The sequence below is a fragment of the Xenopus laevis genome, chromosome 8L (genome assembly GCF_017654675.1).
Source record: "Xenopus laevis strain J_2021 chromosome 8L, Xenopus_laevis_v10.1, whole genome shotgun sequence".
Classification (NCBI taxonomy): domain Eukaryota; kingdom Metazoa; phylum Chordata; class Amphibia; order Anura; family Pipidae; genus Xenopus; species Xenopus laevis.
In genome coordinates this window covers 92,908,304-92,936,164 of record NC_054385.1, presented here as the reverse complement: position 1 = coordinate 92,936,164, position 27,861 = coordinate 92,908,304, and the positions used below count along the sequence as shown (strand labels likewise).

Genomic DNA, 27,861 nt, shown 5'->3' with positions numbered 1-27,861 from the left:
GCAGGGTTTTACATCTGAGCTGTTTTACGCAATATCTTTTTATAGAGACCTACATTGTTCGAGGGGTATATTATTCCTTAAACATCTCCAGCAGAGTCGGGGGGAGCGCATCACTAATACAGAGAGAGAAATTGCTGAATTTTCTGGTTAATAACTGGAAATTCGGCTGTTAGGGCTTTAGCTCACGGGCAGATTTGGGGAGATTTAGTCGCCTGGCGACTAATCGCCTCTTCTGCAGGGGTGACAATCTCCCCGAATTGTCTTTCTCCTGCATTCCACCTGTTATAATTAGAAAACACCATCGCCAATCCACTCATGTCGCTTCGATTTCCAAAGTCGTCTGAAGCCCGCAGAAGAGGCGATTAGTCGCCAGGCAACTAAATCTCTCTGAATCTGGCCGTGTGCTAGTTCCCTTAAAGTTGCCAGGAGCGGCTTTTTGCTGCCCCTGGTAACTTCTGTGGAACCGCTGCCCGAGGCAAGGTGCTTTACTTGCCTCATGACAGAAATGTTTCCGGTGAACCAAAACCAACTGAACTGAAAAACGGAAAATTGAACAACTCCATTTAAACTTTTCTTTCTTTCATTGTAGTCTTAAACACAATGTTTGACATGTTTGTCACCGACATATGTGTGTGTGTGGGTACATATGTGAATTATTCACTTTCGAAAAAAACTTTGAATTTCGAAGTATTTTTTTGGGTACTTCGACCATCGAATAGGCTACTACGTCCTTCAACTACAACTTTGATTTGAACAATTCAAAGTAAAAATCGCTTGACTATTCGACGATTCGATAGTCGAAGTACTGTCTCTTTAAAAAAAAAACGTATACTACATACTTCGGCAGTTTAAACCTACTGAGTTACAATGTTAGCCTATGGGGTCCTTCCCCATCACTTTTTAAAGTTTGTTTTGATCGAAGAAAAATCCTTCGATAGATCTCTTAAAATCGTTCGATTCAAAGGATTTTATCGTTCGATCGAACGATTTTATTCGATCGTTCGATTGAAGGATTTGCCCTAAAATCCTTCGAATTCGAAGGATTTAACTTCGAGGGTCGAATTCGAGGGTTTATGAACCCTCGATATTCGACCCTTAGTAAATGTGCCCCTAAGTGTTTGTGATTATAGCATTATTTTTGTCTGAGATATATTCCTTTATTTATTAATAATGGGATTGAATAGCCAAGCATTTAACAATGATATTGCATGTGCAGGGAAGAGAGAGAGAGGTAAAATAACAGAAGCAATTAAATACATAGAAAGCTAAAAAGGGAAGGGACACAATATAAAGATAGAATAAGTGAAACTGAAATGTAATCATGAAAAAATAATTATACAGTTAAGCATGATATCAATTTTCTGGACTGATTAGGATTTGGGTTTTTGTGGTAAGGGGGCTTTCTGTAATGTGGATCACAACACCCTTAAGCTGCTTAAAACATTTTTGGTGTAATGTAGTCTTAAGATTGCTCACGTCAAGTAACAAATAGGAAAAGCACAGAAGATAGTGTAAAACCTTTTTATTATATATAAAAAAAAGAGATACAAAGCCTCTCACGAAGTCCCATAGCGACGAAACGCGTAAGGCAAGGGCGGTGATGTCATCTCCAGGCGCCAAGGGGTGTTATGGCAGGTGGAAGCAACGCGGGTCGTAGCTGAAACCGTGATACCAACACGCATAATTGTAAACCCTAAACGGAGATTTGATGTGCCTTAAAATAATTTTTCAAATGTGAGTGGAATATTTGTTCTTTTTTTATAATTATATTTTATATCTCTGACAGCATGGAAAAGTCATAAAATACTCAATTCCTGGTATATCTGAATGCTTTAAAGTTTATAAACGTTTGTAAGTATCCAAGTATTCTTATTTCTCCTAGCTTTTAGCGCTGACTCATACAGACTGTGATACAGTAAATTATACCTGCTGAATGGTTGGTATGAGTTATTGGCAATTATGTGTGAATTTATTTGCCAGGCATGGATTTGAATTTCAGCATTTCGCCACCTACGAATTGTTTTGCAAAACTGCTGGAAACATTCGCCGGCGAAAAAATTTGGTGCACCAAAAAAAGTCACACGTGTAAAAACTGTAGCGCGTCAAAATTATTTTGTCGTCGATTGACTTTACTGCATTTGGACAAAAAAAGTTGTACGTGTAAAAATTGTTGCCCGTCAAAATTTTGACGCCCATTGACTGCAATGCATTTTGATAATTGTTCACCGTTTTGCAAATTTGTTGGTGAAACAGGACAGATTCGCCCATCACTAGCAAAAGTTGAACTTATTATTTGTATATGTTTTGCTATTGAAAGCAGTGTTGTCCCTCTCTATTCTCTGTCCTGGTGGCTCAGACTGTTGATACAATGTAAGACAAGGCAGCTGATTAACAGACCTGTTTTTGCTGGGGAACGAAGACTTCTGCAACATTGTTTAAAAAGTAAAAACCAGGAGTTGAGCAAATGCTGCTTCAATAGCAACTATTTTTACAAACAAATTTAAAAGCACTGACCATTTTTTATAGATTTATATTGGAAAGTTGTTTAGAACTATGTTTTCTTTTATTAGGCAAATTATTATTTTGGGGTTGACTTGCCCTTTAAAGCACAACTTTGATAAAGATATAGGTGTATTTCTAACAAATACTTTACTAAATGTGTGACACAACCTTATGCAAAATTAAAAATGATAAAAATAAGAAGGTTTAAAAAATAGGAGATTATTAGTAACTTGCAAAAGTTGATCCATTTTAACACAGGAGACTTTGTGAATAGAAATTTGTGCTTTTTCTATTCTTTTTAAAGTTCTAAAAATACAAGTGTAAAAACCATGAAAACCTCTAATGCAAAACTTTGCCAGGTAAAAGTTGTTGAGGTCATATAGAAGTCAATGGCAGTCTTAAATCAATTTGGACTTTGAGGTTTTTGGATTTTTTTTCAAGAATTGCTTGAAAAACTCGAATTTTCAAAGGTTTCAGTGGTATTCGTATTTTTCAGATTGTTCAGTGTTATTGTCTGTTCATACTTTTTTTGTTCGGATCTTTTAAGAAATGTCATGACATTTTTGGTTTTAAAGAAAGTGCTTTTAGCTGTGTTTTCAAAAACTCTAAAAACACAACCTTTAATAAATAGGCCTCTAAATGTTACACTAAGACACCCCTTCTCAATAAATATAGATATGTTTAATGGTGTTTTATTGAATTTGTATTTCACTAATGAATTCAAGTTTCTGATGGACTGTATATGCAAGATGTTTCTTTTGGAGGACTAATGATATTTTTCTTTATATTTGTAAGGAATCAAGCATTATTTTTATTACGTAACGGTGCTATTTAATAAAGAAGAATAATATTGGACACTTTCATATAACCCCACTGCTAGTTCTATTGTTTTAAAAACAGGAACAAGTATGTTTGAATGTTCTAATTAACCATCAGTTTGACTATACTAGATTTAGCACACTAATGTCTGACTAGTGTCATAAGCAATTATTAGGTCTCCACCCAACATCAAGATTTTGTTAAAGGTGATATCAACATAAAGAGCTTTTCCAAAAAGACCATAACCAAGGAAAACTTACCTCATCCACATTTTCAAAGGCATTGATGATGTCATAAGGTAAACAAGAGAGAAGGTCTATGACAAACCATGTTTTCAAGTAGTTCATTCGTATGAGTTTGGGATCTGAAATGACTTCTCCTCCAGGTCCAACAAAAGTTGTATGAAAATTCAAAACAATGTCAACCAGGAAAATAACATCCACCACGCTGTCCAGCACCAGCCAGGCTATATTGTTCTGTTTTGTCTTGAAGGAGACATTATAGGGGACCATAATTGCAGTATAGAAAGTCAGAATTAAGATGACCCAGTCCCATGTTGTCTTGAATGTACAGTAATGCAAAATAATGTGTGGTGGTGTTTTTGGTGCTTCTTGCTTGTATTGGGGAAGGATATCTGATCCCAACTGAAGTACCTTCATCAAGAAAATATTAGAAAATATAGATGTTAAACATATTAGAGAATTCAATTAACCAAGAATTGCCATAAAAAAAGTATAAAAGTGAGGCCACATTAAAAAGCTTTGCTACCCTTTTGCCACTTTTATCTGATTCATAAAAGGAAGTAATTTGTGGCAGCAAGACAACGGCAGTAGGACAGGGTAGACACTCTGTAACGCTGATAGTTTATTCCAGTCTACTATATACAGTATACTCACTCCAAACAACATAGGGGTATATTTATCAAAGAGTGAAGTTAATAGTGAAGTTCCGCCACTAGAGTGAAATTCCGCTACTCTCCATTCTATGGGATTTTTATAGGCGTATTTATCAAAGGGTGAACTTTCACTTTCACCCATTGATAAATACGCCTTTCAAAATCCCATAGAAATGAATTGAGAGCTGCGGAATTTCACTCTAGTGGCGGAACTTCACCCTTTGATAAATTTACCCCATAAGTAGCATAGTCCTGACATCAGGTCTAAGCCTCACTTTTGCCCTATGGTAACGTTCTATCACATCCCAGCAGGAACAAAAAAAAGAGTTTATTTGAATGAACACGTTAATAATCTGCTTTACAAGTGCTTGTCCATAAACACTTAGGGGCAGATTTATCAACGGTCGATTTTCGATGTTAAAAAACTTCGAAATTTGACCATCGAATTGGCCAAATTCGATAGTCGAACTTTTCTTTTTGAATTTTTTGGCTGTTTTCTGTTGAAGTTACATTGTTCAATCGATCGTAGCAATCGTTTGAATCGATTGATTTGATCGATTGAATCGATCGGAACGATTTTCAAAAGAAAACTTCGACTTTTTAAAACTTAGCCAAATTTTGGCTCTAGGTTCTAGGAGGTCCCCATAGGCTAACATAGAAATTCGGCAGGTTTAAAGTGGCGAAGTCAAAGTTTTTTAAGGAGACAGTACTTCGATTTTCGAATGGTCAAATATTTGAAGTATTTCCAATTTGAATCGAAGTCGAATTTGGCCTATTCAATGGTCGAAAGTACCCAAAAAATACTTCAAAATTCGAAGTTTATAAATTCAAAAATTCACTTTGACCTTTGATAAATCTGCCCCTTATTTTTGCCACAATAGAGGCATTTAAAAACAGAATCTCTAGTGATCACACCTTGTTTTCACTTTCTAATTAAGACTAATCTGCCTTCCAAATGGGCCTAATTGATAATGTTTGAATATGCCACAACCAGCATGCAGTAAGAAAACATTTACAGGTATGGGAACTGTTATCCAGAATGCTCGGACCTGGGGTTTTTCAGAACAGGAGTCTTTCTGTAATTTGGATCTCCACACCTTAAGTCTATAAGAATATTATTCACACATTAATAAAGCCCAATAGGACTGCTTTACCTCCTTTAAGGATTAATTATATCTTAGTTGGGAACAAGTACAAGGTACTGTTTTATTATTACAGGGAAAAAGGGAATAATTGTTAAATAATTGAATTATTTCATTAAAATACAGTCTGGCCTCAGAGCTTTCTGCATAGTTTCCAGATAATGTATCCATACCTGTAGTAAATCATTTTAGGTAATCCAATGAAAATCTCAGCCAACCAGCAAATTAATACAAAATACTGCTATACCTGCACCTTAAATTTACAGACAACAAATGCTAGTACAAATACAATAAAGCAAATACAATTTATAGTACTAGTACTTATATTTGGAAATGGTGCTAATTTCATATATCAGCCCCTGACTTTAAAAGTCATAGGCAAATACTTTAAGTGAATTAAAGAACATATTGTATTAAGGCAGGCATAGGAGGTTAAGAAATACTACATGACCAGCAATCCAGATACAATAAATGGCTTCTCTTGGAATAGAAATGCTAACACATCTTCATTAAATTAGATTAAAAGCCTTTAGGTAGTGCTATTTAAATGTAGCAGAAATTTGGCACATTTTTGAGGTGTCAAGTTTAAACTGACAGCACCCTGTTAATGGCTGTATTTGATATATATCATTATCAATAGAGATGTCGCGAACTGTTCGCCGGCGAACTTGTTCGCGCGAACATCGGGTGTTCGCGCTCGCCGGAAGTTCGCGAACGTCGCGCGACGTTCGCCATTTTGGGTTCGCCATTGTTGGCGCTTTTTTTTGCCCTCTCACCCCAGACCAGCAGGTACATGGCAGCCAATCAGGAAGCTCTCCCCTGGACCACTCCCCTTCCCTATAAAAACCGAAGCCCTGCAGCGTTTTTTCACTCTGCCTGTGTGTGCTGAAGAGATAGTGTAGGGAGAGAGCTGCTGCCTGTTAGTGATTTCAGGGACAGTTGAAAGTTTGCTGGCTAGTAATCGTTTTGATACTGCTCTGTTATTGGAGGGACAGAAGTCTGCAGGGGTTTGAGGGACATTTTAGCTTAGGTAGCTTTGCTGGCTAGTAATCTACCTTCTACTGCAGTGCTCTGTATGTAGCTGCAGTGGGCAGCTGTCCTGCTTCTGATCTCATCTGCTGACTGCTGCAATAACAGTAGTCCTTGTAAGGACTGCTTTTATTTATTTTTTTGTTGTTTTACTACTACTACTACTACTACTACTATAAGAGCCCAGTGCTATTAGTCTAGCAGTGTTGGGGAGTGGGACTGGTGTGCTAATCTGCTGCTCCTAGTAGTTCAGCAGCACCAACTTTAATTTTTTTTTTTTAATATTCATTTTTTTTTTATTTTACTTTTTTTTATTTTACTACCGCTGTAGTAGTGTATAAGTTGACCTTTTAGGCATTATTTGCCCTGTAGGCATTATTTGCACACTGTTTTCTTCAACCCGCCATCGAGCTGTGTGACCTTGTTCCCATTCTGTCTAAATATCCATAATATTACCGTCTCCAGAAAAAACACCGGAGTCACTTTTTTCAAGCAGCATTCATATATTTTACGTAATCCGTATCCACCGCTGTAGTAGTGTATACGTTGGCCTTGTAGGCATTATTTGCACACTGTTTTCTTCAACCCGCCATCGAGCTGTGTGACCTTGTTCCCATTCTGTCTAAATATCCATAATATTACCGTCTCCAGAAAAAACACCGGAGTCACTTTTTTCAAGCAGCATTCATATATTTTACGTAATCCGTATCCACCGCTGTAGTAGTGTATACGTTGGCCTTGTAGGCATTATTTGCACACTGTTTTCTTCAACCCGCCATCGAGCTGTGTGACCTTGTTCCCATTCTGTCTAAATATCCATAATATTACCGTCTCCAGAAAAAACACCGGAGTCACTTTTTTCAAGCAGCCATAATATATTTTACGTAATCCGTATCCACCGCTGTAGTAGTGTATACGTTGGCCTTGTAGGCATTATTTGCACACTGTTTTCTTCAACCCGCCATCGAGCTGTGTGACCTTGTTCCCATTCTGTCTAAATATCCATAATATTACCGTCTCCAGAAAAAACACCGGAGTCACTTTTTTCAAGCAGCCATAATATATTTTACGTAATCCGTATCCACCGCTGTAGTAGTGTATACGTTGGCCTTGTAGGCATTATTTGCACACTGTTTTCTTCAACCCGCCATCGAGCTGTGTGACCTTGTTCACATTTTGTCTAAATATTGATAATATTATCGTCTCTAGAAAAACCACTTGAGTTACTTTTTTTCAAGCAGCATTCATATATTTTACGTAATCCGTATCCACCGCTGTAGTAGTGTATACGTTGACCTTGTAGGCATTATTTGCACACTGTTTTCTTCAACCCGCCATCGAGCTGTGTGACCTTGTTCACATTTTGTCTAAATATTGATAATATTATCGTCTCTAGAAAAACCACTTGAGTTACTTTTTTTCAAGCAGCATTCATATATTTTACGTAATCCGTATCCACCGCTGTAGTAGTGTATACGTTGACCTTGTAGGCATTATTTGCACACTGTTTTCTTCAACCCGCCATCGAGCTGTGTGAGCTTGTTCACATTTTGTCTAAATATTGATAATATTATCGTCTCTAGAAAAACCACTTGAGTTACTTTTTTTCAAGCAGCATTCATATATTTTACGTAATCCGTATCCACCGCTGTAGTAGTGTATACGTTGACCTTGTAGGCATTATTTGCACACTGTTTTCTTCAACCCGCCATCGAGCTGTGTGACCTTGTTCACATTTTGTCTAAATATTGATAATATTATCGTCTCTAGAAAAACCACTTGAGTTACTTTTTTTCAAGCAGCATTCATATATTTTACGTAATCCGTATCCACCGCTGTAGTAGTGTATACGTTGACCTTGTAGGCATTATTTGCACAGTGTTTTCTTCAACCCGCCATCGAGCTGTGTGACCTTGTTCACATTTTGTCTAAATATTGATAATATTATCGTCTCTAGAAAAACCACTTGAGTTACTTTTTTTCAAGCAGCATTCATATATTTTACGTAATCCGTATCCACCGCTGTAGTAGTGTATACGTTGACTTTGTAGGCATTATTTGCACAGTGTTTTCTTCAACCCGCCATCTAGCTGTGTGTATTATCGTTTCCAGAAAAACCAACTGAGTTTTTGTTGTTGTTGTTGTTTTTTTAAAAATAATGCCAGGCAAAGGCAGGCCGCCACGCAGAGGCCGTGCTAGGGGCCGTGCTGCTATGCAATCCTGTGGCCCTAGCAAATTGCCCAGTTTTAAAAAGCCAATGACCCTGAACTCCCAAAATGCTGAAGAGGTAGTTGACTGGCTTACACAGCACACCCCATCCTCTACCGTTTCTAACTTTACCACAACATCCTCCTCATCCTCCACTGCTATGGCCACCCCACGTAACACTTCCTCCACCACCGGTGCCCCTTCTTCACTGGGGTCAGAGGAGTTATTTTCCAATGAGTTTCTTGAACTGAGTAATGCGCAACCATTATTGCCAGAAGAAGATGAAGGAGATGAGGACCTTACACCAGATTTAATTCTGGCAGAGAACACGATAGAGATGGACATAATGAGTGATGAGGAGGAGGTCCCCGCTGCTGCTTCCTTCTGTGATGTGTCAGAAGAAATTGATGCATCTGAGGAGAATGATGATGAGGAGATTGATGTTTTGTGGGTGCCTAGTAGAAGAGAGCAAGAGGAGGGTAGTTCAGATGGAGAGACGGAGAGTCAGAGAGGCAGTAGGAGAATAAGACTTAGAAGAAGCAGGGAGGACAGCCCGCAGGGATCAGTAGGGCAACAACATGTATCGGCACCTGTGTTCAGCCGGCCAACGCACCCGCCATTGCCGCCAATACCGCAAACTCCGCCAACTTCTACTGTTACCGCCAGATCGCACACTTCCAAAAAGTCAGCAGTGTGGGATTTTTTTAATGTGTGTGCCTCTGACAAAAGCATTGTAATTTGCAATGAGTGCAGTCAGAAACTGAGCCTTGGTAAGCCCAACAGCCACATAGGTACAACTTCTATGCGAAGGCACATGAGCGGCAAGCACAAAGCACTTTGGGAGCAACACCTCAAAGGCAACAGGCAAACTAAAAGCCACACTCCTTCTGGTCCAGCATCTTACTGCTCTACCTCTGCTCTCCTTGACCCGTCTGAACCACCCTCCACTCCGCCTTCCACCTTGACCACCTGTTCCCATTCCCAGTCATCTGCCACCAGCCAAGTTTCTGTGAAGGCCATGTTTGAGCGTAAGAAGCCAATGTCTGACTGTCACCCCCTTGCCCGGCGTCTGACAGCTGGCTTGTCTGCACTCTTAGCCCGCCAGCTTTTACCATACCAGCTGGTGGACTCTGAGGCCTTCCGCAAATTTGTAGCAATTGGGACACCGCAGTGGAAGGTACCCAGCCGCAATTTTTTTTCTAAAAAGGGAATACCACACCTGTACCAACATGTGCAGAGCCAAGTTACCGCATCTCTGTCACTTAGTGTTGGGCCAAAGGTCCATATGACTACTGACGCATGGTCCTCCAAGCATGGTCAGGGCAGGTATGTCACCTACACTGCCCACTGGGTGAACTTGGTAATGGCTGGGAAGCAGGGAATGGGTAGCTCAACAACAACAGTGGAGTTGGTGTCACCGCCACGGATTGCACGCGGTTCTGCCACCACCTCTACTCCTCCATCGCTCTCTACCTCGTCTTCTTCTTCTTCTTACTCTGCTGCTGGGTCCTCCTTCTCCTCCTCCACACCTGTGCACCCCCAGCTCCCCCTAGGCTATTCGACGTGCCAGGTACGCCGTTGTCACGCTGTCTTGGGGATGACGTGCCTGGAAAGCAAAAACCATACCGGATCTGTACTCCTGTCATCTCTGCAGTCACAGGCCGATCGGTGGCTGACCCCACACCAACTGCAGATCGGAAAAGTGGTGTGTGACAATGGAAGCAATCTGTTGGCAGCGTTGAGACTAGGCAATTTAACACATGTGCCCTGCATGGCACATGTGTTAAATTTAATAGTCCAACGTTTTGTCTCCAAGTACCCAGGATTCCAGGACGTTCTCACCCAGTCCAGAAAGGTGTCGGCCCATTTCAGACGTTCCTACACAGCCATGGCACGCCTTGCTGACATTCAGCAGCGCTACAACATGCCAGTCAGGCGTTTGATTTCTGACAGCCAGACTCGCTGGAATTCAACGCTCCTTATGTTGGAACGTCTGCTGCAACAACAAAGGGCCGTCAACGAGTACCTTTTTGAACTGGGTGGTAGGACTGGATCTGCACAGCTGGGGATTTTTTTCCCCCGTTACTGGGTGCTTATGCGCGATGCCTGCAGGCTCATGCGACCTTTTGAAGAGGTGACAAATATGGTCAGTCGCACCGAAGGCACCATCAGCGACCTAATACCCTTCGCTTTCTTCCTGGAGCGTGCCGTGCGACGAGTGACAGATGAGGCTGTAGACCAGCGTGACGAGGAGCTGGAAGCGCGCGATTTCTGGTCGGAATCACCAGAACGAACCCAGGCACCTGCTGCAACGCAGGGAGAGGTGCCAGAAGTGGAGTCAGAGGAGGAAGGTGGCTTTGTGGAGGAGGAGGAGGAGGACCAACAGGAGCAGGCTTCCCAGGGGGCTAGTGGTGACCTTTTGGGGACCCCTGGTCTTGTACGTGGCTGGGGGGAGGAGACCGTGGATGATGCAGTCCTTGATAATGAGGAAGCGGAGATGGATAGCTCTGCATCCAACCTTGTGAGAATGGGGTCTTTCATGCTGTCATGCCTGTTGAAGGACCCCCGTATCAAGAGGCTTAAGGAGAAGGACCTGTACTGGGTCGCAACGCTACTAGACCCTCGGTACAAGCATAAAGTGTCAGAAATGTTACCAACATACCACAAGTCCGAAAAGATGCGGCATTTACAAACCAGCCTGCAAAACATGTTGTACAATGCTTTTAAGGGTGATGTCACTTCAGGAACTCATCAACATTCCAGGGGCAGAGGTGCCAGTAATCCTGCCACGAGCGCACCTGCAAGGACAAAGCCCTTTGGCCAGTCTGTAACGTCAGACATGCAAATGTTTTTCTGTCCAAGGCAGCGCCACAACCCTTCTGGATCCACCCTCAAAGAACGCCTCGACCGGCAGGTAGCGGACTACCTGGCATTAACTGCAGATATCGACACTCTGAGGAGCGATGAACCCCTGGACTACTGGGTGCGCAGGCTTGATCTGTGGCCAGAGCTGTCACAATTTGCCATGAACCTCTTGTCTTGCCCAGCCTCAAGTGTGCTCTCAGAAAGGACCTTCAGTGCAGCAGGAGGGATTGTAACTGAGAAGAGAACTCGCCTAGGTCACAAAAGTGTCGATTACCTGACCTTTATTAAAATGAATGAGGGGTGGATCTCGGAGGGTTACTGCACGCCGGAAGACTTGTTCTGACTTCTATGCAGCTGTCCTTCTCTTCAAGCCTCATGACTCCACACACAGCTGTCCTTTAGCGTCCTCCTCCTCCCTCCGCCACCGTTACAAACTAGGGTGCAAACCCTACTGGTTTAATTTTTTCTGGCCTCTGTGCTTCAGTGGCTGCGACCAAAAAAATGCCTATTTTCTGCATTTATATGACATAATTTTTCTGGCCTCTGTGCTTCAGTGGCTGCAACCAAAAAAATTTATATTTTCAGCATTTATATGGCATAATTTTTCTGTCAACTGTGCTTCAGTGGCTGCGACCAAACAAATGCATATTTTCTGCATTTATATGGCATAATTTTTCTGGCCTCTGTGCTTCAGTGGCTGCAACCAAAAAAATTACTATTTTCAGCATTTATATGGCATATTTTTTCTGGCAACTGTGCTTCAGTGGCTGCGACCAAAAAAATGCATATTTTCTGCATTTATATGGCATAATTTTTCTGGCCTCTGTGCTTCAGTGGCTGCAACCAAAAAAATTTATATTTTCAGCATTTATATGGCATAATTTTTCTGTCAACTGTGCTTCAGTGGCTGCGACCAAAAAAATGCATATTTTCTGCATTTATATGGCATAATTTTTCTGGCCTCTGTGCTTCAGTGGCTGCAACCAAAAAAATTTATATTTTCAGCATTTATATGGCATAATTTTTCTGGCAACTGTGCTTCAGTGGCTGCGACCAAAAAAATGACTATTTTCAGCATTTATATGGCATATTTTTTCTGGCCTCTGTGCTTCAGTGGCTGTGGCCAAAAAAACTGGGCAAACAATGCCTACAAGGTCAACGACGTTGACCTTGTAGGCATTGTTTGCCCAGTTTTTTTGGCCACAGCCACTGAAGCACAGAGGCCAGAAAAAATATGCCATATAAATGCTGAAAATAGTCATTTTTTGCCATACGTTGACTCAACGTATATGGCAAAAAATGACTATTTTCAGCATTTATGTGGCATATTTTTTCTGGCAACTGTGCTTCAGTGGCTGCAACCAAAAAAACTGGGCAAACAATGTCTACAAGGTCAACGTATGGCGAAAAATTACTATTTTCAGCATTTATATGGCATATTTTTTCTGGCAACTGTGCTTCAGTGGCTGCGTCCAAAAAAACTGGGCAAACAATGTCTACAAGGTCAACGTATGGCGAAAAATGACTATTTTCAGCATTTATATGGCATATTTTTTCTGGCAACTGTGCTTCAGTGGCTGCGTCCAAAAAAACTGGGCAAACAATGCCTACAAGGTCAACGTATGGCAGTTGTTTAAAGAGAACAGTAGATTACTAGCCAGCAAAGCTACCTAAGCTAAAATGTCCCTCAAATCCCTGCAGACTTCTGTCCCTCCAATACAGAGCAGTATCAAGCAGATTACTAGCCAGCAAACTTACTATCATCTGTCCCTGAAATCACTAACCGCTCTCCCCCTACACTATCTCTTCCAAGCACACACAGGCAGATTTTTCAGATACATTTTTGCCCTTGATCCCCCTCTGGCATGCCACTGTCCAGGTCGTTGCACCCTTTAAACAACTTTAAAATCATTTTTCTGGCCAGAAATGTCTTTTCTAGATGTTAAAGTTCGCCTTCCCATTGAAGTCTATGGGGTTCGCGAACCGTTCGCGAACCGCTCGCATTTTTGCGCAAGTTCGCGAATATGTTCGCGAACTTTTTTTCCGACGTTCGCTACATCCCTAATTATCAAGCAGCACAACTGACATTGTTTGTTCAAAGGGAAAATAAGCATATGGATTATGGTTGTTTTCTTTAAATATTTAGAGACTGCTATGTACAGCACATGCACACAATTCTCACATTGGCTGTGTGAAAAGAAAACAAAACAGCTCCTTTTATCTCACATTTTGATGAGGTTCCAAGGGCTAATAATGCTCACTGAATTATTTAATGGGTTAATCTAAAGATCTCATCAACAGATGAATCATGCAGGAAAGGACAGTCAGCATCATATCACACACACACTATGAGAAAGATAGGCTGGGAGTGTAACCCAAATCCAGGAGGGATTAATTACAGGAGGTACTGTACTATATAACCTGATGCACTCAGCCATCTCAACAGGTAGCAATACAGTAGAAATAGCTCTTTAGTAGGGAAAATGTTAATATTCAGCAGTACATAGCTTTATTGATTGAAGACCCTTTAGGCCTTATATGTTTGGAGCAAAAGGAACATGTGATCTACACTGTGCTTGTTAACAAGAGCATTCCCCTTGCACTGAAAAAAATTCTCAAAATCCTAATCAGAGAATATGATCAATCGCTTTCATTAGCCCAACAGCTGCAACGATGGCCTCTATTTTTATGCAAGGAAAACTTTGATGTATGAATCTTGATCACCGAGGCCTCTGGGGCAATGTGATCAAATGATTATAAAGGGTTTGTTACTTAACATCATCAACTTGAGCCCTGGTTTTGCAATACAAAGTCAAATAACAGTAACATTTTATTTTCACAGAGCAATACTTTAAGATGTAAAGAGGCAGAAAACAAAGGCAAATACTGTTATGGGATCCATTATACGGAAACATCCAAATTACAGGAAGGCCATCTCCCATTGAGTCTATTTTAAGCAAATAATTCTGAAATAATAAAAGAGCAGCTTTTTGGTAACTAAGCTGCTTGAATCAATATTTGTGGCAAAACAATTCTATTGGGTTTATTTAATGCTTAAAGGAGAAGGGAAGTTGTTTACCACTTGGGGTGCTAAATGTTAGGCACCCCAAAGTAATTTACTTACCTGAAATGCCAGGCCTGTGCTCCTATAAGCAGAAAACTGCACCGGCCTGGGGTTATTCCAGCAAGCACCACGGAGCACTCCTCTTCTGGCTTCTATTTTCTTCAAATTTCCCGGGGCAGACGCATGCGCAGTAGAATGAAAAAGCCGACTTTTTAGTTAACAAGTTCGGCTTTTCACTCTAATGCACATGAGCAGCCGTGCGACAAAAGAAGAAGCTGGAAGAGAAGCGATCTGTGGTGCTCGCTGGATTACATACCTCCCAACTGTCCCTTTTTCGGAGGGACAGTCCCTCTTTTGACAGCTCAACCCGCAGTCCCTCATTTGTACTGGAAAGTCCCTCTTTTCTCTGCACTGAACAGCCAGAAAAAGAAACAAAGTTTCTCACTTAATTGGCTTTTAGCAGAGAGCCCAGAACACCTAACAGGTGCAAATAAGATACTTTGTAACAATTTTGAGACACAAAAACACAGTTTAGATAAGGAGAAATATTTTCAAACATTCATAACCTGCCAAATTTTGTAAAACAAGCATGGTAATTAGGGGGTGTGGCCACAGAAAGGGGCGTGGTAAAAAATTGCTGTGCTACGTGCGGGAAAAAATTTTTTGTCCCTCTTTTTACTTCTAAAATGTTGGGAGGTATGGGATTAACCCCGGGCCGGTGCAGTTTTCTGCTGATAGGAGCACCGGCCTGGGGTTTCAGGTAAGTATATATAATCACTTGGGGGTGCCAAATGTTAAACGACTTTCCTTCTCCTTAAAAAGAACCTAAGACACGGGGGTAAATTTATCAAAGAGTGAAATTCCGCAGCTCTCAATTAATTTCTATGGGATTTTGAAAGGCGTATTTATCAATGGGTGAAAGTGAAAGTTCACCCTTTGATGAATACGCCTTTGAAAATCCCATAGAAATGAATGGAGAGTGGCGGAACTTCACTATTAACTTCACTCTTTGATAAATATACCCCATGGATCCTTACTGGTCTGATTTCACCTTATGAGACATCAAATGGGTGCTCCAGAGCTCAGGTACATATAGCTTAAATATTTGAGTCTATAGACACATGACCCTTCCTTTTGCCTCAGTACAATCAACCTGTGAGTATTCCAGCTAAACAAACCCATTCTTTGGCTATTAACTACTTGCCTGCACCAAACTGTATAACCTATAACATCAGCTAGGAAGGATCTGACTACCACTGCCATTACAACATGTTTTCTGGTGGTTGCCTTGATTAAAGGAACAGTAACACCAAAAAATGTAAGTGTTTTAAAGTAATGAAAATATCATGTAGTGTTGCCCTGCACTGGTAAAACTGATCTGTTTGCTTCAGAAACACTACTATAGTTCATATAAAAAAGCTGCTGGGGAGCAATGGCGGAAATTGAAAAATGGCTATATGGCACAGGTTAACTAATGGATAACAGATAACACCATTAGACAGAGCTTATTTGTTATCTGCTGTGTAACCTGAGCCTTTTCTCCTTTGAATGGCTGCCCCCATTGCTACACAGCAGCTTATTTATATAAACAATAGTAGTGTTTCTTAAGCAAACACAGCAGTTTTACCAGTCCAGGGCAACACTGCATTATATTTTCATTACTTTAAAACACTTTTATTTTTTGACGTTACTGTTCCTTTAAGAACAAATGCTGTTTTTGTTTTCTGCAGATCCATAAAGTCACTAACATTAAATACAAATATATTTTATAGTGTTTTTTCTAAATACATTTACATACAGTTCAGTTAACATCACATAAACAAAATGATTCATCCTTACTTCAGCTAATCTGGAATGTTTATGGACCACCTCGGCTTTGTTCATTGGAGTTAACTGCTGCATTACACTCCGGCTGTTTGTCAAAGCTCGTGTTAACCGCGCAAATTTGGTCCATCCTTGAGAGAGGGGGGGGAGAAAAATCACAACAATAATAATAAAGACATTTTTTAGGAGTATTTAGCATACAGTGCAATATATACTGTTGTACTATTAATTGAAAAACTCATGTTATATTAGTTTAATAAGAATTCCTCATTATTATTTATTCCTCATTGTTTTTCAAAGAAGTCAGTCATTTTGGAATCAAGGAACAACCCCAGACTGGGTTGCCATCTTTCCTGCAAAAAACATCAGCCTTTCTATTATTTCTATCTTTCTACCCTATAAATAACATTGCTATCAAGCATCATTTGTATAGGGCATATATTCATAGAAAATCAGATGGCACACACAGAAGCATTCGTGCTAAATGGTAGAAGTTTTATTGAGATCCCCACACCATGGTTTCAATAACATGCTAGCAATTTAATAACAAGCTAGCAATTACATTTTACAAATGTTAAATGTAAGATATGGATATGTATGTGATATTTTCAGCAGGGTTAGAAGACATTTTTAATCCTGGGTTGGGAAACAAATTTCATTCTATATTTCCGGTTTCCAAATAGTTAAAATAGGTTCTATTTTTCCAGTCCAGATAGATTGGTTTGCCAAACCAGCCAATCCAATTATCACTTGGTGGGCCCAGGCCTTAGTGAACCCCAGCCAACCCATCCACCACGGGTCAATATGACACACATTATTTTAAATACTACATCTGATTGTACAGAGATGAGGTCCTCAAATTTAGGTTCTCTGATTGGCCCTAGTCTAACATAAACAGCCATTCTTTTCTACTCTTTTCTACTAAAGTACATGTATGGGATCCATTATCTAGAAAGCTCCAAATTTCAGGAAGGCCATCTCCCATAGACTTAATTTTATCCAAATAAGTCAACTTTTCAACAATTATTCCCTCTGTAATAATAAAACAGTACCTTGTACTATAATTAATCTATACTATAGATGATACTATAATTAATCCTTACTGGAGACAAAACAAAATCCTATTGGGTTAATTTAATGTTTTAAATTTACAGAAAAGTAAGTTACAGAAAACCCCGAGCATTCTGGATAACATAGGTCTCATGCCTGTATGAGCATTTTACCTTTTCAGTATCTAATCATCTAGACTAGTGCGCCATATCAAGGTTCCATAATTTGCATTTGACTAATAAAAAATATATGTTTGCTTTCATGGAACAGAAAATTTAGCTGCATACTTTACAGTTGCTCTCTTTTTTAGGACAGTCCAGTTTCTTGGATATTCCCATTGGGAATGCCAAGAGGTATATTATTAAACAGATTGTGTTTTATTAAATTACAACCAACCTGTGATGGTCAACTTTTAAGGGGGTTAAAAATGCAACCTGTACACTATCTTTAGCTGCTTTAATTTATCATTCTCCTTTAAACAAAAGCATTTCTTTTTTTGCTCTATTCAGCACACTGAACTATGCTCTGGAACAACATATTGCACCAGAGAGACAGCTTTGCCAGTAAAACTGCTAGCCTTGCTAATTATCTAAAAATGAGTTCTCCAAACAAATCTGCAAAGCTAGAATCAACAAACTAATGCTAAGTAAATATTGTTACAGAGTTGTTAACTGTATGTATGTTTTACATCTGTAACAGAGCATAATAAAAGGGTGTATTCATTTCCTACCAATATCACATCAATCTAATGCTGCGTGTTTTAGAAAAAATAGGGTTTTTTAAAAAATCCATTTTAAAACAGAAATAAAAAATTAACTAAAAACAAGAATGCTTTGTTTTAAGTTATAATATCCCTGAAGGTAATCCCATGGGTCCTGGTTTTAAAATAGCCTCTCACCCTTTTAACACAGACAATTGCCTTACAAATGACAAGTATAGAAAAAATTAAAGACAAAATGTAATACACATAAAAAATACATAGTTAAGCACATGTTCACTACAAATGTTAAAGCAACATGAGGTTATTGCACAAAACAGCGTGAGAAAATGGTTTGATTGTTATTATAGGAGAGAATTTAGAACAAGGCAAATTATTACAGAACTGCATTAAATCACAGTGTGAAAACATCATTGGACTGGGTAAAGTAGGTAAAAACCCAGGCTTATACAATGAGGGTATTGAAATACATACCATGTGTAAAGGCAATGTCCAAACATATAATAAACAAATGCACAAATGAATGTAAGAATGGCTAAAGTTGTATACAGGTAGATAAGATGTGTCTTAACCTTTAAATTTGCACCTTGGTTTATTTTACTTTTAACACTTAGGGGCAGATTCATTAAGGGTCGAATTTCGAAGTTAAAAATACTTCGAAATTCGACCCTCGAATTGAAATCCTTCGACTTCGAATATCGAAGTCGAAGGATTTAGCGCTAATCCTGCGATTAGCAAACCTATGGGGACCTTCCCCATAGGCTAACATTGACTTCGGTAGGTTTTACCTGCCGAAGTAGGGGGTCGAAGTTTTTTTAAAGGGAAAGTACTTCGACTATCAAATGGTCGAACGATTTTTACTTCGATTCGTTCGATTTCGTTCGAATTCGAACGAATTTAACCAATTTGATGGTCGAAGTACCAAAAAAATACTTCGAAATTCGAAGTATTTTTCATTCGAATCCTTCACTCGAGCTTAGTGAATCTGCCCCTTAGAGGGTTATTTATTAAAAATCCAAATGTTAAACTTGAAAAATGTTAGTTTTTTTTTCACTAAACAATTTTTAGAGGAAAAAAAAATTCAAATTTTTTGAGATTTATTAAACCCCAAAGCTGCAAAAAGCCAATTCAAGAATATGCCATCTCAAACCTGTATAAGTCAATGCGAGAGACACCTATATCAATTTGCAGTTTTTATGGCCTGCCCTGGGTTTAGCGCTACAATCCAATTTTTGGAGGGTTTTCAGGCAAAAGCCCAAAAACTTCGATCAATTAGAGAAAAAGCCTGAAAAATTAGAGCGATTCGGGTTTTGCACGATTGTATTGAGTTTTTCCGTGATCTGATTGAATTTGTTTTTTTATTAATAAATAAGTTAAAATTGCCATGGGAGTTTGGTCGTGGTTTGCACCAGGTCTGCGCTGGGTTTAGCCCGAAAATCCAACTTTTTTGGGAGTTTTCAGGCAAAAACGCAAAAAAATCCAGCAATTTGGGGAAAAAGTCTGAAAAATTTGAGCAACTCTGGTTTTTTTAAATCAAGTTTTTTTAATTAATAAATACTTTAAATTCAGACATGGGAGTTTGGTCATGGTTTTGAGCAATTAGGGGAAAAAGTCAGAAAAATTAGAGCAATTCAGGAAAAAAGCCAAAGAATTAGAGCGATTCGGGTTTTTGCTAGATTTTATCGAGTTTTCCGTGATCCGATTAAATCGAGTTCTTTATTGATGAATAAGTTAAAATCGGGCATGGGAGTTTGGTGGTGGTTTTCTTTAATAAAATATGAGTTAAATTCAGCTTTTATTAAATAAGCCCCTTAGAGGATAGCGATGAACTTGTCCTATGGGGTGTAAAACTGATAAGTTAAAGTATTTGGAGTACAAGTCAATTTCCTTGGGGAAGTTTTTCTCAACTTTAGCCATGCCTTGGGGAAAAAAAGTCATTATGAAAACCAAGTCTTTTATATGCTACTCTAGGATAGGATAAAGCACAACACACCTTTACATTGCTTATCCACACTATTTTATGCACCACACAATAGAAAAGACAGTGTCAATTTGCAGGAAATGGGTTATCTATAAAAGGGTCGGTTATCCTCCAGTCTCATCAAATTTCATCAGCTTTCCAAGCACTCTTCATGTTCAGAGAATAAACCCAGTGCCCTATCTCATTCATTATCCTTTCTGTGACCTTTCAACATTTCTCAATTCAGAGTTCCACTGACTTTCAATTATTGCTGATTTCGGAATCACAGGCAGTCTTGGAGATAACACCATTTACTTCAAATATGCCATGCCAAGAGATATTTCTAGTCTGGAAGGGAAGCACTGCACCACACACCCTTAAAAAGTCTACTGCACAGACCATGAAGAAAATATCATATTCTGCAAATACTCGTAGCTACGGAAACTTACTTTGAGGATTATTTAGCGGAGGTGGTCCAAGGGTAGCTGTGTAAAAAAGAAGTCCTGTTTTGTTTTTCTTTGTCTTTATTTCATTGACAAATATATTAATATTACACATTAGCATAAATTCATTACAAGTACACAATTGAAAAGTTGTAGACTAAAAGAAGGCATTTTACAATACAGTGAAACATTAATTTTGCATAGCCTAAGTTTTACCTCTTTTTGCTCTAATCTTTTTGTAGTTCCTCCAAAATATTTTACATTTTCCCAGAATTTATACCATTTTTTTAGTGCCCTATAAAATGTAAAATGGGGTATTCCAGTGTATATGATCAGCAGAAGATTGCAATACCCAGTAAAAGGAGAAGCTGCAAATAATCGATTATTCCTATACTACAGTATATATATTATTCTAATTTCAAAGGTCCAAAAGAAGAGGGTGGCAATGAAAAAAATGACAACCTACTGCAAAAAAAGCGCAAATATGCACCATGGTTACATTAAATTTTGCAGGTTTTGATCAACGGTTCATTCATGGGAGAAACAGCACACACCCTCCAATGGTCAACAATTTAACAACTACAGATAGAGTAGGTTTAACTGCAATAGCTGTGTTTTAATGTTTTCATTAAAATGGCCTAGGGGTTCCCTAATTTCCATTTTCTAAATCTCTGTCCTTTCTAACATGCATTCTCTTTTGAATTAAAGTAAAATGCAAAAATAAATTGTGCTTTACTGTTAGTTATCCTGCAATATGAATCACACACACACATGGAAAAGCAGGGAGGCTGAAAGTAAAGTAAAATGTGTTTGCAAAATGGGACTGGACAGAGAGGGATGATGTTATTATGGGAGATTCTCTACTAAAAGCAAGATACAAGATTTTAATTGGTGATCATAACATAGCAAATTAATTTTTATGTCAGAGAGAATGAGGAGAGTGGTTCTCTTTGGCATTATAAATGCAGCCATTTAAATATAGATTTAATACCCAGAAGCTAACAAATTTATCAAAGACAACCAGACACAATTGTACTGTATGCCTGTTATATACAGATATAGAAAAAGAGAGAGCAATAGATAGAAAGTTAGAAATCGATAGATCAATGGATCGATAGATAGGTAGAGCAGGCATCCTACCTAAAACCTCAAAACAATGTCTCAGGTTGAACACGTTCCATTACTTAGTGCAAAATAACATCAAATCTCAATATATGCTTTGAATTTATAATTGGTGAAATTATAACCCCCCCCCTGATATAGATACCTGCAAATAAATTCTAATAGTTTCTATAAGTAAACTCTAGTTTACTTTATAAGTAAGCCATTTCGTTGTGTTGAAGGCCTTGCCACCCTTCATCCACAATTAAATTGAATGGTAGATCAATGAATACACAAATGCATTATATACAGTAGCTGCTTATGGGCTTGGCTCGTATGAAATTAATTTAGTCGTGTGAAACTAGAATTGTGATACTGTTTGTAAGGATCTTAATAATAGGGAAGCATCAAATCCCCCAATATTATCCTTCTTGAAAGATTTTGCCAAAAACCGAACTGAAATTGAAACCAAATTTAAATATGCAAACTAAGGCAAGGATTGGTGAACGAGAACTGCGCATGCAGCTCATGGTTAAAATTTTTTTACTTCCTTGTTTGTGTGACGAAAAGTCACATGATTTTAAGGATTCAAATTCTTGCTGAATCCTGATTTGGTGGATCCCTACTTTATATCTGCTATAAGTAAGCTACTAAAAATCACTAGGTATGCCTTTTTTTGGGTTTACCCTACAAAGCTTCATAAGCCTTCTACAGTAAATTAGATTATCAACATTTTAATGGGAAAAAGGAGTTCTTCTTTGGATCTGCCACCTCCAAATGTCAATGATTTCAATGGGTCGCCCTAATCAACTGTGGCTCTGATCACGCAGCCTTAGTTCTAATTCATACATACTGGGGCCCATCACGTCTCCTTTACTTTGACAGAAAAAAGTGACATCACCAAGCATTAGAACAGGTTGAAGAAGTATTGCTTCAGAAACACTTGTAGAATATTACTGTATTCTTAATTAATGTCACTGAAAATTTGTGTAGGTGTCTTTTTCCTTAAAGGGATCCTGTCATTAGAAAACATGTTTTTTTCAAAACGCATCAGTTAATAGTGCTGCTCCAGCAGAATTCTGCACTGAAATACTTTTCTCAAAAGAGCAAACAGATTTTTTTATATTCAATTTTGAAATCTGACATGGGGCTAGACATTTTGTCAATTTTCCAGCTGCCCCATGTCATGTGACTTGTGCCTGCACTTTAGGAGAGAAATGCTTTCTGGTAGGCTGCTGTTTTTCCTTCTCAATGTAACTGAATGTGTCTCAGTGGGACATGGGTTTTTACTATTGAGTGCTGTTCTTAGATCTACCAGGCAGCTGTTATCTTGTGTTAGGGAGCTGCTATCTGGTTACCTTCCCATTGTTCTTTTGTTTGGATGCAGGGGGGAAAGAGAGGGGGGTGATATCACTCCAACTTGAAGTACAGCAGTAAAGAGTGATTGAAGTTTATCAGAGCACAAGTCACATGACTTGGGGCAGCTGGGAAATTGACAATATGTCTAGCCCCATGTCAGATTTCAAAATTGAATATAAAAAAATCTGTTTGCTCTTTTGAGAAATGGATTTCAGTGCAGAATTCTGCTGGAGCAGCACTATTAACTGATTCATTTTGGAAAAAAAAATGTTCCCATGACAGTATCACTTTAATGAAGAAATAAAGCAGATTCAGCAAAATTACACCATCAATGTAGATCTCAAGTACATATAATATGTAGAGGCTGCAGAGGCACACCGGCCTACTTCCATAATTTAGTCCATGGATACAAGCCATGTGCCTCATCAGATCTTCCATCACTTGATGTATGAGACAAAGGCACGCTGCAGACTCAGCGCAAAACTGACAATTCATTGTACTTTTAAGTCAGCAAAATTGCATTCTCTGCGTAGCACTTTAGGCAGAACTAATGTAAGAATCTACAATGATGTCAGTTTTATCAAACAGTGCAAAATAGCTAGAGGGTATCATAATGAATCTTCGCTGCTTTCTAAAGATTCCCGTATCGAAATCAAGTGTCTTCTAACCAGCAATGTGACATCCTCTTGTACTGTTGGTGAATGTATTATACTTGTAGCGCTATGCTCCTATCTACTTATATTCAGTACGAATATGTGTTTTTCACTATATTAAAAAAAAATTCATTTTGACATAATGTCACCATAATCACCCCAAAAACAACTTGCTTATATTCCTGCTAGCTAGTCTTCTACACTAATATCCCAACTGCCTCCAAGCATCAGGGAACATGTGTCTTTTTTAGACACTTCAATATGTAGTTACTTGGAACCCCATATGACCCCATGTAGTTCTCTCTCAGTTAGGCAGAGGGCAGTATTCAAAACTAGTGATGGGCGAATTTGGGTCGTTTCGGCAAAAAATTCACAAATTTCCCGGGAAATTCGAGAAATGGTGAAAAATTCGCAATGTTCTTGTTTTTGACGCCGCTGTCCATTTTTGCCAAATTGCGCCGGCATCCATTTTTTTGACGCCGGCGAATTTTCGCTGCAGTTTTGCGAATTTATTCGCCAGTGGCGAATCGCGGGAAGTCTCAGCAAATTCGCCCATCACTATTCAAAACCCCAGCACATAACATTAAAAGTAAAAAGACGTATGCAGATTATTTATTTGCCAGTACCACATAGCAATTACATGTTAAAAAGTAATTATTTAACACCAATTTCAGTTGTTTTCAGATTGTTCACCATAAATGGAGACTTTTTAAAATTACCTTGTATTTTCTATTTGTGAGCATTTTTCTAATACTGTAGTTTGCTCCATTTTTCACCTTCTTATGTCTTTCTAAAGCAGCTCTGGGAAGTGGGACGCAGACTCTAAACTGTTCTAAATTGATACATGAGTTATTACATTTCTTATCTTTGGCCCTGCTGAGGAGAAATTAGTTTCATTAAAGGCAGCTATTATAATTGATACAATATTTGCCAATATTCCACAGATACTGTTGAGAAATGTATCGACTAATCTAACAAATTGTAACAGTTTAGATTCTGCACCTGGATTACTGAGCTGCCAGACTAAAACATCAGAGGGAGTAACATTAAAATTTAAACATTCAATTTTGCAAAAAAAAAAATAAAAGATGGAAAGCAATTGAAAAAAGTCTTTATGTCTGGGGAATAATCTGAAAACAACTGAACTGAAAACAGTGTTTGGAAGGTGAGACACCCCTTTAACAAGGATAATTGAGCTCACCTAACAGGTTCCCTTAACAGTCCTGAACATTTCCTTGGTCTATAAGAGGCAGGCAGCAATATTCTGTCTAATTCCTTGCAAACAATATTTCGTGTGCACAATGGTTGTGACTTATGCTGAATTACATGTGTACTTAAAAAAAATTCCCTGCAAAATTTGCATAGGTATCATAATTATATGAACACACACAGAGGAAACACTGACAACCAACTACCAGAAAGGTTTGGGCAACATGACCTGCCACAAAATTTACCTCCTGCACATTAACCAATTAATATATCCTGGGCCCATCTATCCATATGTACAGACCAGAATAATATCAATACAATAATCTCCCAGAATTCTTTGTACACATTCATTTGCTGTAACTTGTTTGGAGAGGTTGGAAACAGAACATTGGCTGCAGCTAGGGGTCTGAAGTGAGTTCAGATTCCCTGATACAGAAGGGGGGTCTGCAAACCAACATGCAGCTATCTGCAGCAAAATCAAAGTCTACATATAAATAGCTGGTTCTGCAGCTCTTGCTTTCACCACAGCACTATGTGTGCAGGTATTAGGGATGTAGCGAACTGCCGTTTTGGTGTTCGCGAACGCCGTTCGCGAACACCGGCAAAAATGCGAACAGTTCGCGAACAGTTTGCGAACTTCGAACACCCGCAAAATCGTTCGATTCGAACGATCGAAGGATTTTAATCGTTCGATCGAACGATTTTCGTTCGAATCGAACGATCGAAGCCATTCGATCGAATGCTTACAATCGTTCGAACGAATGGAAATCGTTCGATTTTAGCGGTCGAAGGAATCGAATGGTCGAATGGTCGAACGATTTTTATTCGAATCGAACGCGAACTCAAATTGGCGAACGTCGCGCGACGTTCGCGAACATTCGGCGGACGCGAACAGTCGAAGTTCGCGCGAACTAGTTCGCCGGCGAACAGTTCGCTACATCCCTAGCAGGTATCTATAAAAGCACAAACATTAAAGAAATCAGGCATTTCCGTCAGCCTGATTTATTCGAAGGAAGTTGACATGGGAAAAAAATATTTCTACTTGCGGCTAAAAATGTTGTATGCCATCTGTATTACTACATTACATGTAGTATAAGGAAGGATGCTTGCTTGAATGGCTTGCATTTAAGCTAAAAATGGTCAAAATTTACTTTCTGTCATTTTTTTATTTCACTTTTTTCATGACCTGAATGTATTTTCATTTATTTTGCCCACTTTATCCTTCTATGGAGGTGCTGTCCCAGCTGACTATCCATAGTCTTTTTTTTATCACCAGCCATAGTCCCATTATTAGTGATTAGCGAATTTGCGCCGTTTCGCCGAAAAATTAGCAAATTTCGCACGAAATTCGCGATATGGCGGAAAATTCGCGAAACGGTGCCGGCGTCTCGTTTTTGATGCCGGCGCCTGTTTTTTTGACGCCGGCCACCGTTTTGACACCGTTTTTTGGGAAAAATTTTTTGACGCCAGCGTTTCGCAAATTTATTCGCTGGCGGTGAATCCCGCAAATTCGCCGCGAATTCGCGCCTGGCGAATAAATTCGACCATCACTACCCATTATTGTTCTAAAACTCTCGAAACAAGAAACCAGAAGGGAAATAGCATTGTAGACGCTGGTATAAGACAGTTGGAGGCATGGCCAATCAATGCTCTCCATAGCAGAGAATGTCTCTTTTTTGTAACAATTGTACCAGTCTTTGAAAAGCCCTCGACGTATGCAAAATTCCTCTCTTTCAGGGGAATGTAATAAAAGTCGCAAAGAGCACCAATAAGACTAAAAATCCACATCTCGCAATGTAATATTGTTCCTTAAACTGTTATTGCATTGCGAATTTTAATTGCGCATTGCGTATTTTAATTGCGCAATCATAAGAAGTGCTTGAAGGTGTCGTAATCTTTTGGAGCAAACATAACGACTTTTTCAGTAAGAAGTTTTATTACATTGACTGCGCATTGGCGCAAACTATAAAATTCGCAAACGGTCTTTCACTGTCGGAAGTGGTCGCTAAACAGTTTCCAGGCTCGCAAAAGCTATATTAAATTCGCACAAAGCAAAATTTGTTCGCGCAAAGGCATAACTTTTCGCATTGCGAATAGTTTTTCCGTTAACGATTTTTTTTTACATTCCCCCGTTTATATTTTAAGTTCTAAAATATTTTCCTTAACTATGATATCTTGTTTTTCATGAGGTATCAATAAATAATAAAATATACATTAATATGTTTAATAAAACATATTGCTTCATTTATGAGCAACAGCTCCCATAATCATAACTAGCTATAGCTAATGACTGAATGTATGACTAATGTCTGAATATGCCGGGGGCTGCAGCCCCTCTGAAGGTGGGCAGAAACTGTAATCAATGCACTCTATGGGATATATTTATAATGCTGTGTATAACATTGGAGACAAACATTACTGGTGGTATTGTGCATAGCAGCCAATCAGATCTTTGCTATTGTTTTCTAACTTGTAGTGACTGCAGATATCTAATTGTTGATTAGTTGATATGGGCAACATCACCAGTGATGGTTTTCTCCAATGTTTTACACAGCATGAAAAATAGGCTCCTATATATCCTTTTAAGATCCCAGGTAACCTTATTAAAACAGAATTATAGGTTCGCTGTTGCATTTTTAGCAGGGTATGAAAAAAATACTTTATGAGATATAAAGATCTGAACTTACGCATTTAAACATACGCATTAATGACATGGTGTATATGCTACAGCATTCCAATAATTAGGCATATGTATTAAAAAATTTACCTCTAGTCGATTCATCTTCAATCGGTTGTTTGAATAAAGTAATGTCTTTAAAAGTACACAGGAATAACACAACCTTTTCATGTTCATTCCTTATAGGAGCAATCTGCATATAGAACCAAACTGGAGTTCCTATGAAAACAAAAAAGTAAAAAAGGTAATGTTATGTATTTCAGGCTCTCCAATTTGCATTTTCAGCGTTTTTTCTGGTGGTTAGGGTCCAAATAACCTTAGCAACCATGCATTGATTTGAATA

At 38.8% G+C, this 27,861-nt stretch overlaps 1 protein-coding gene across 6 annotated transcripts in view; it reads right to left on the bottom strand.

Moving 5' to 3' along the window:
- The window catches only part of kcnh5.L (potassium voltage-gated channel subfamily H member 5 L homeolog), a 218,288-nt gene that overhangs the window by 101,589 nt on the left and 88,838 nt on the right, over positions 1 to 27,861 (bottom strand). For 4 of the 6 annotated variants that reach the window (XM_018230657.2, XM_018230658.2, XM_018230653.2 and 1 more), the window contains 4 exons: positions 27,609 to 27,737; positions 20,526 to 20,561; positions 16,364 to 16,479; positions 3,582 to 3,974 (listed from right to left, as the gene is read on the bottom strand). In XM_018230657.2, coding sequence (XP_018086146.1) covers positions 3,582 to 3,974; positions 16,364 to 16,479; positions 20,526 to 20,561; positions 27,609 to 27,737 — 674 coding nt within the window. The remainder of the gene's footprint in view (positions 1 to 3,581; positions 3,975 to 16,363; positions 16,480 to 20,525; positions 20,562 to 27,608; positions 27,738 to 27,861) is intronic. The other 2 variants (XM_018230655.2, XM_018230656.2) reach the window with 1 other exon arrangement.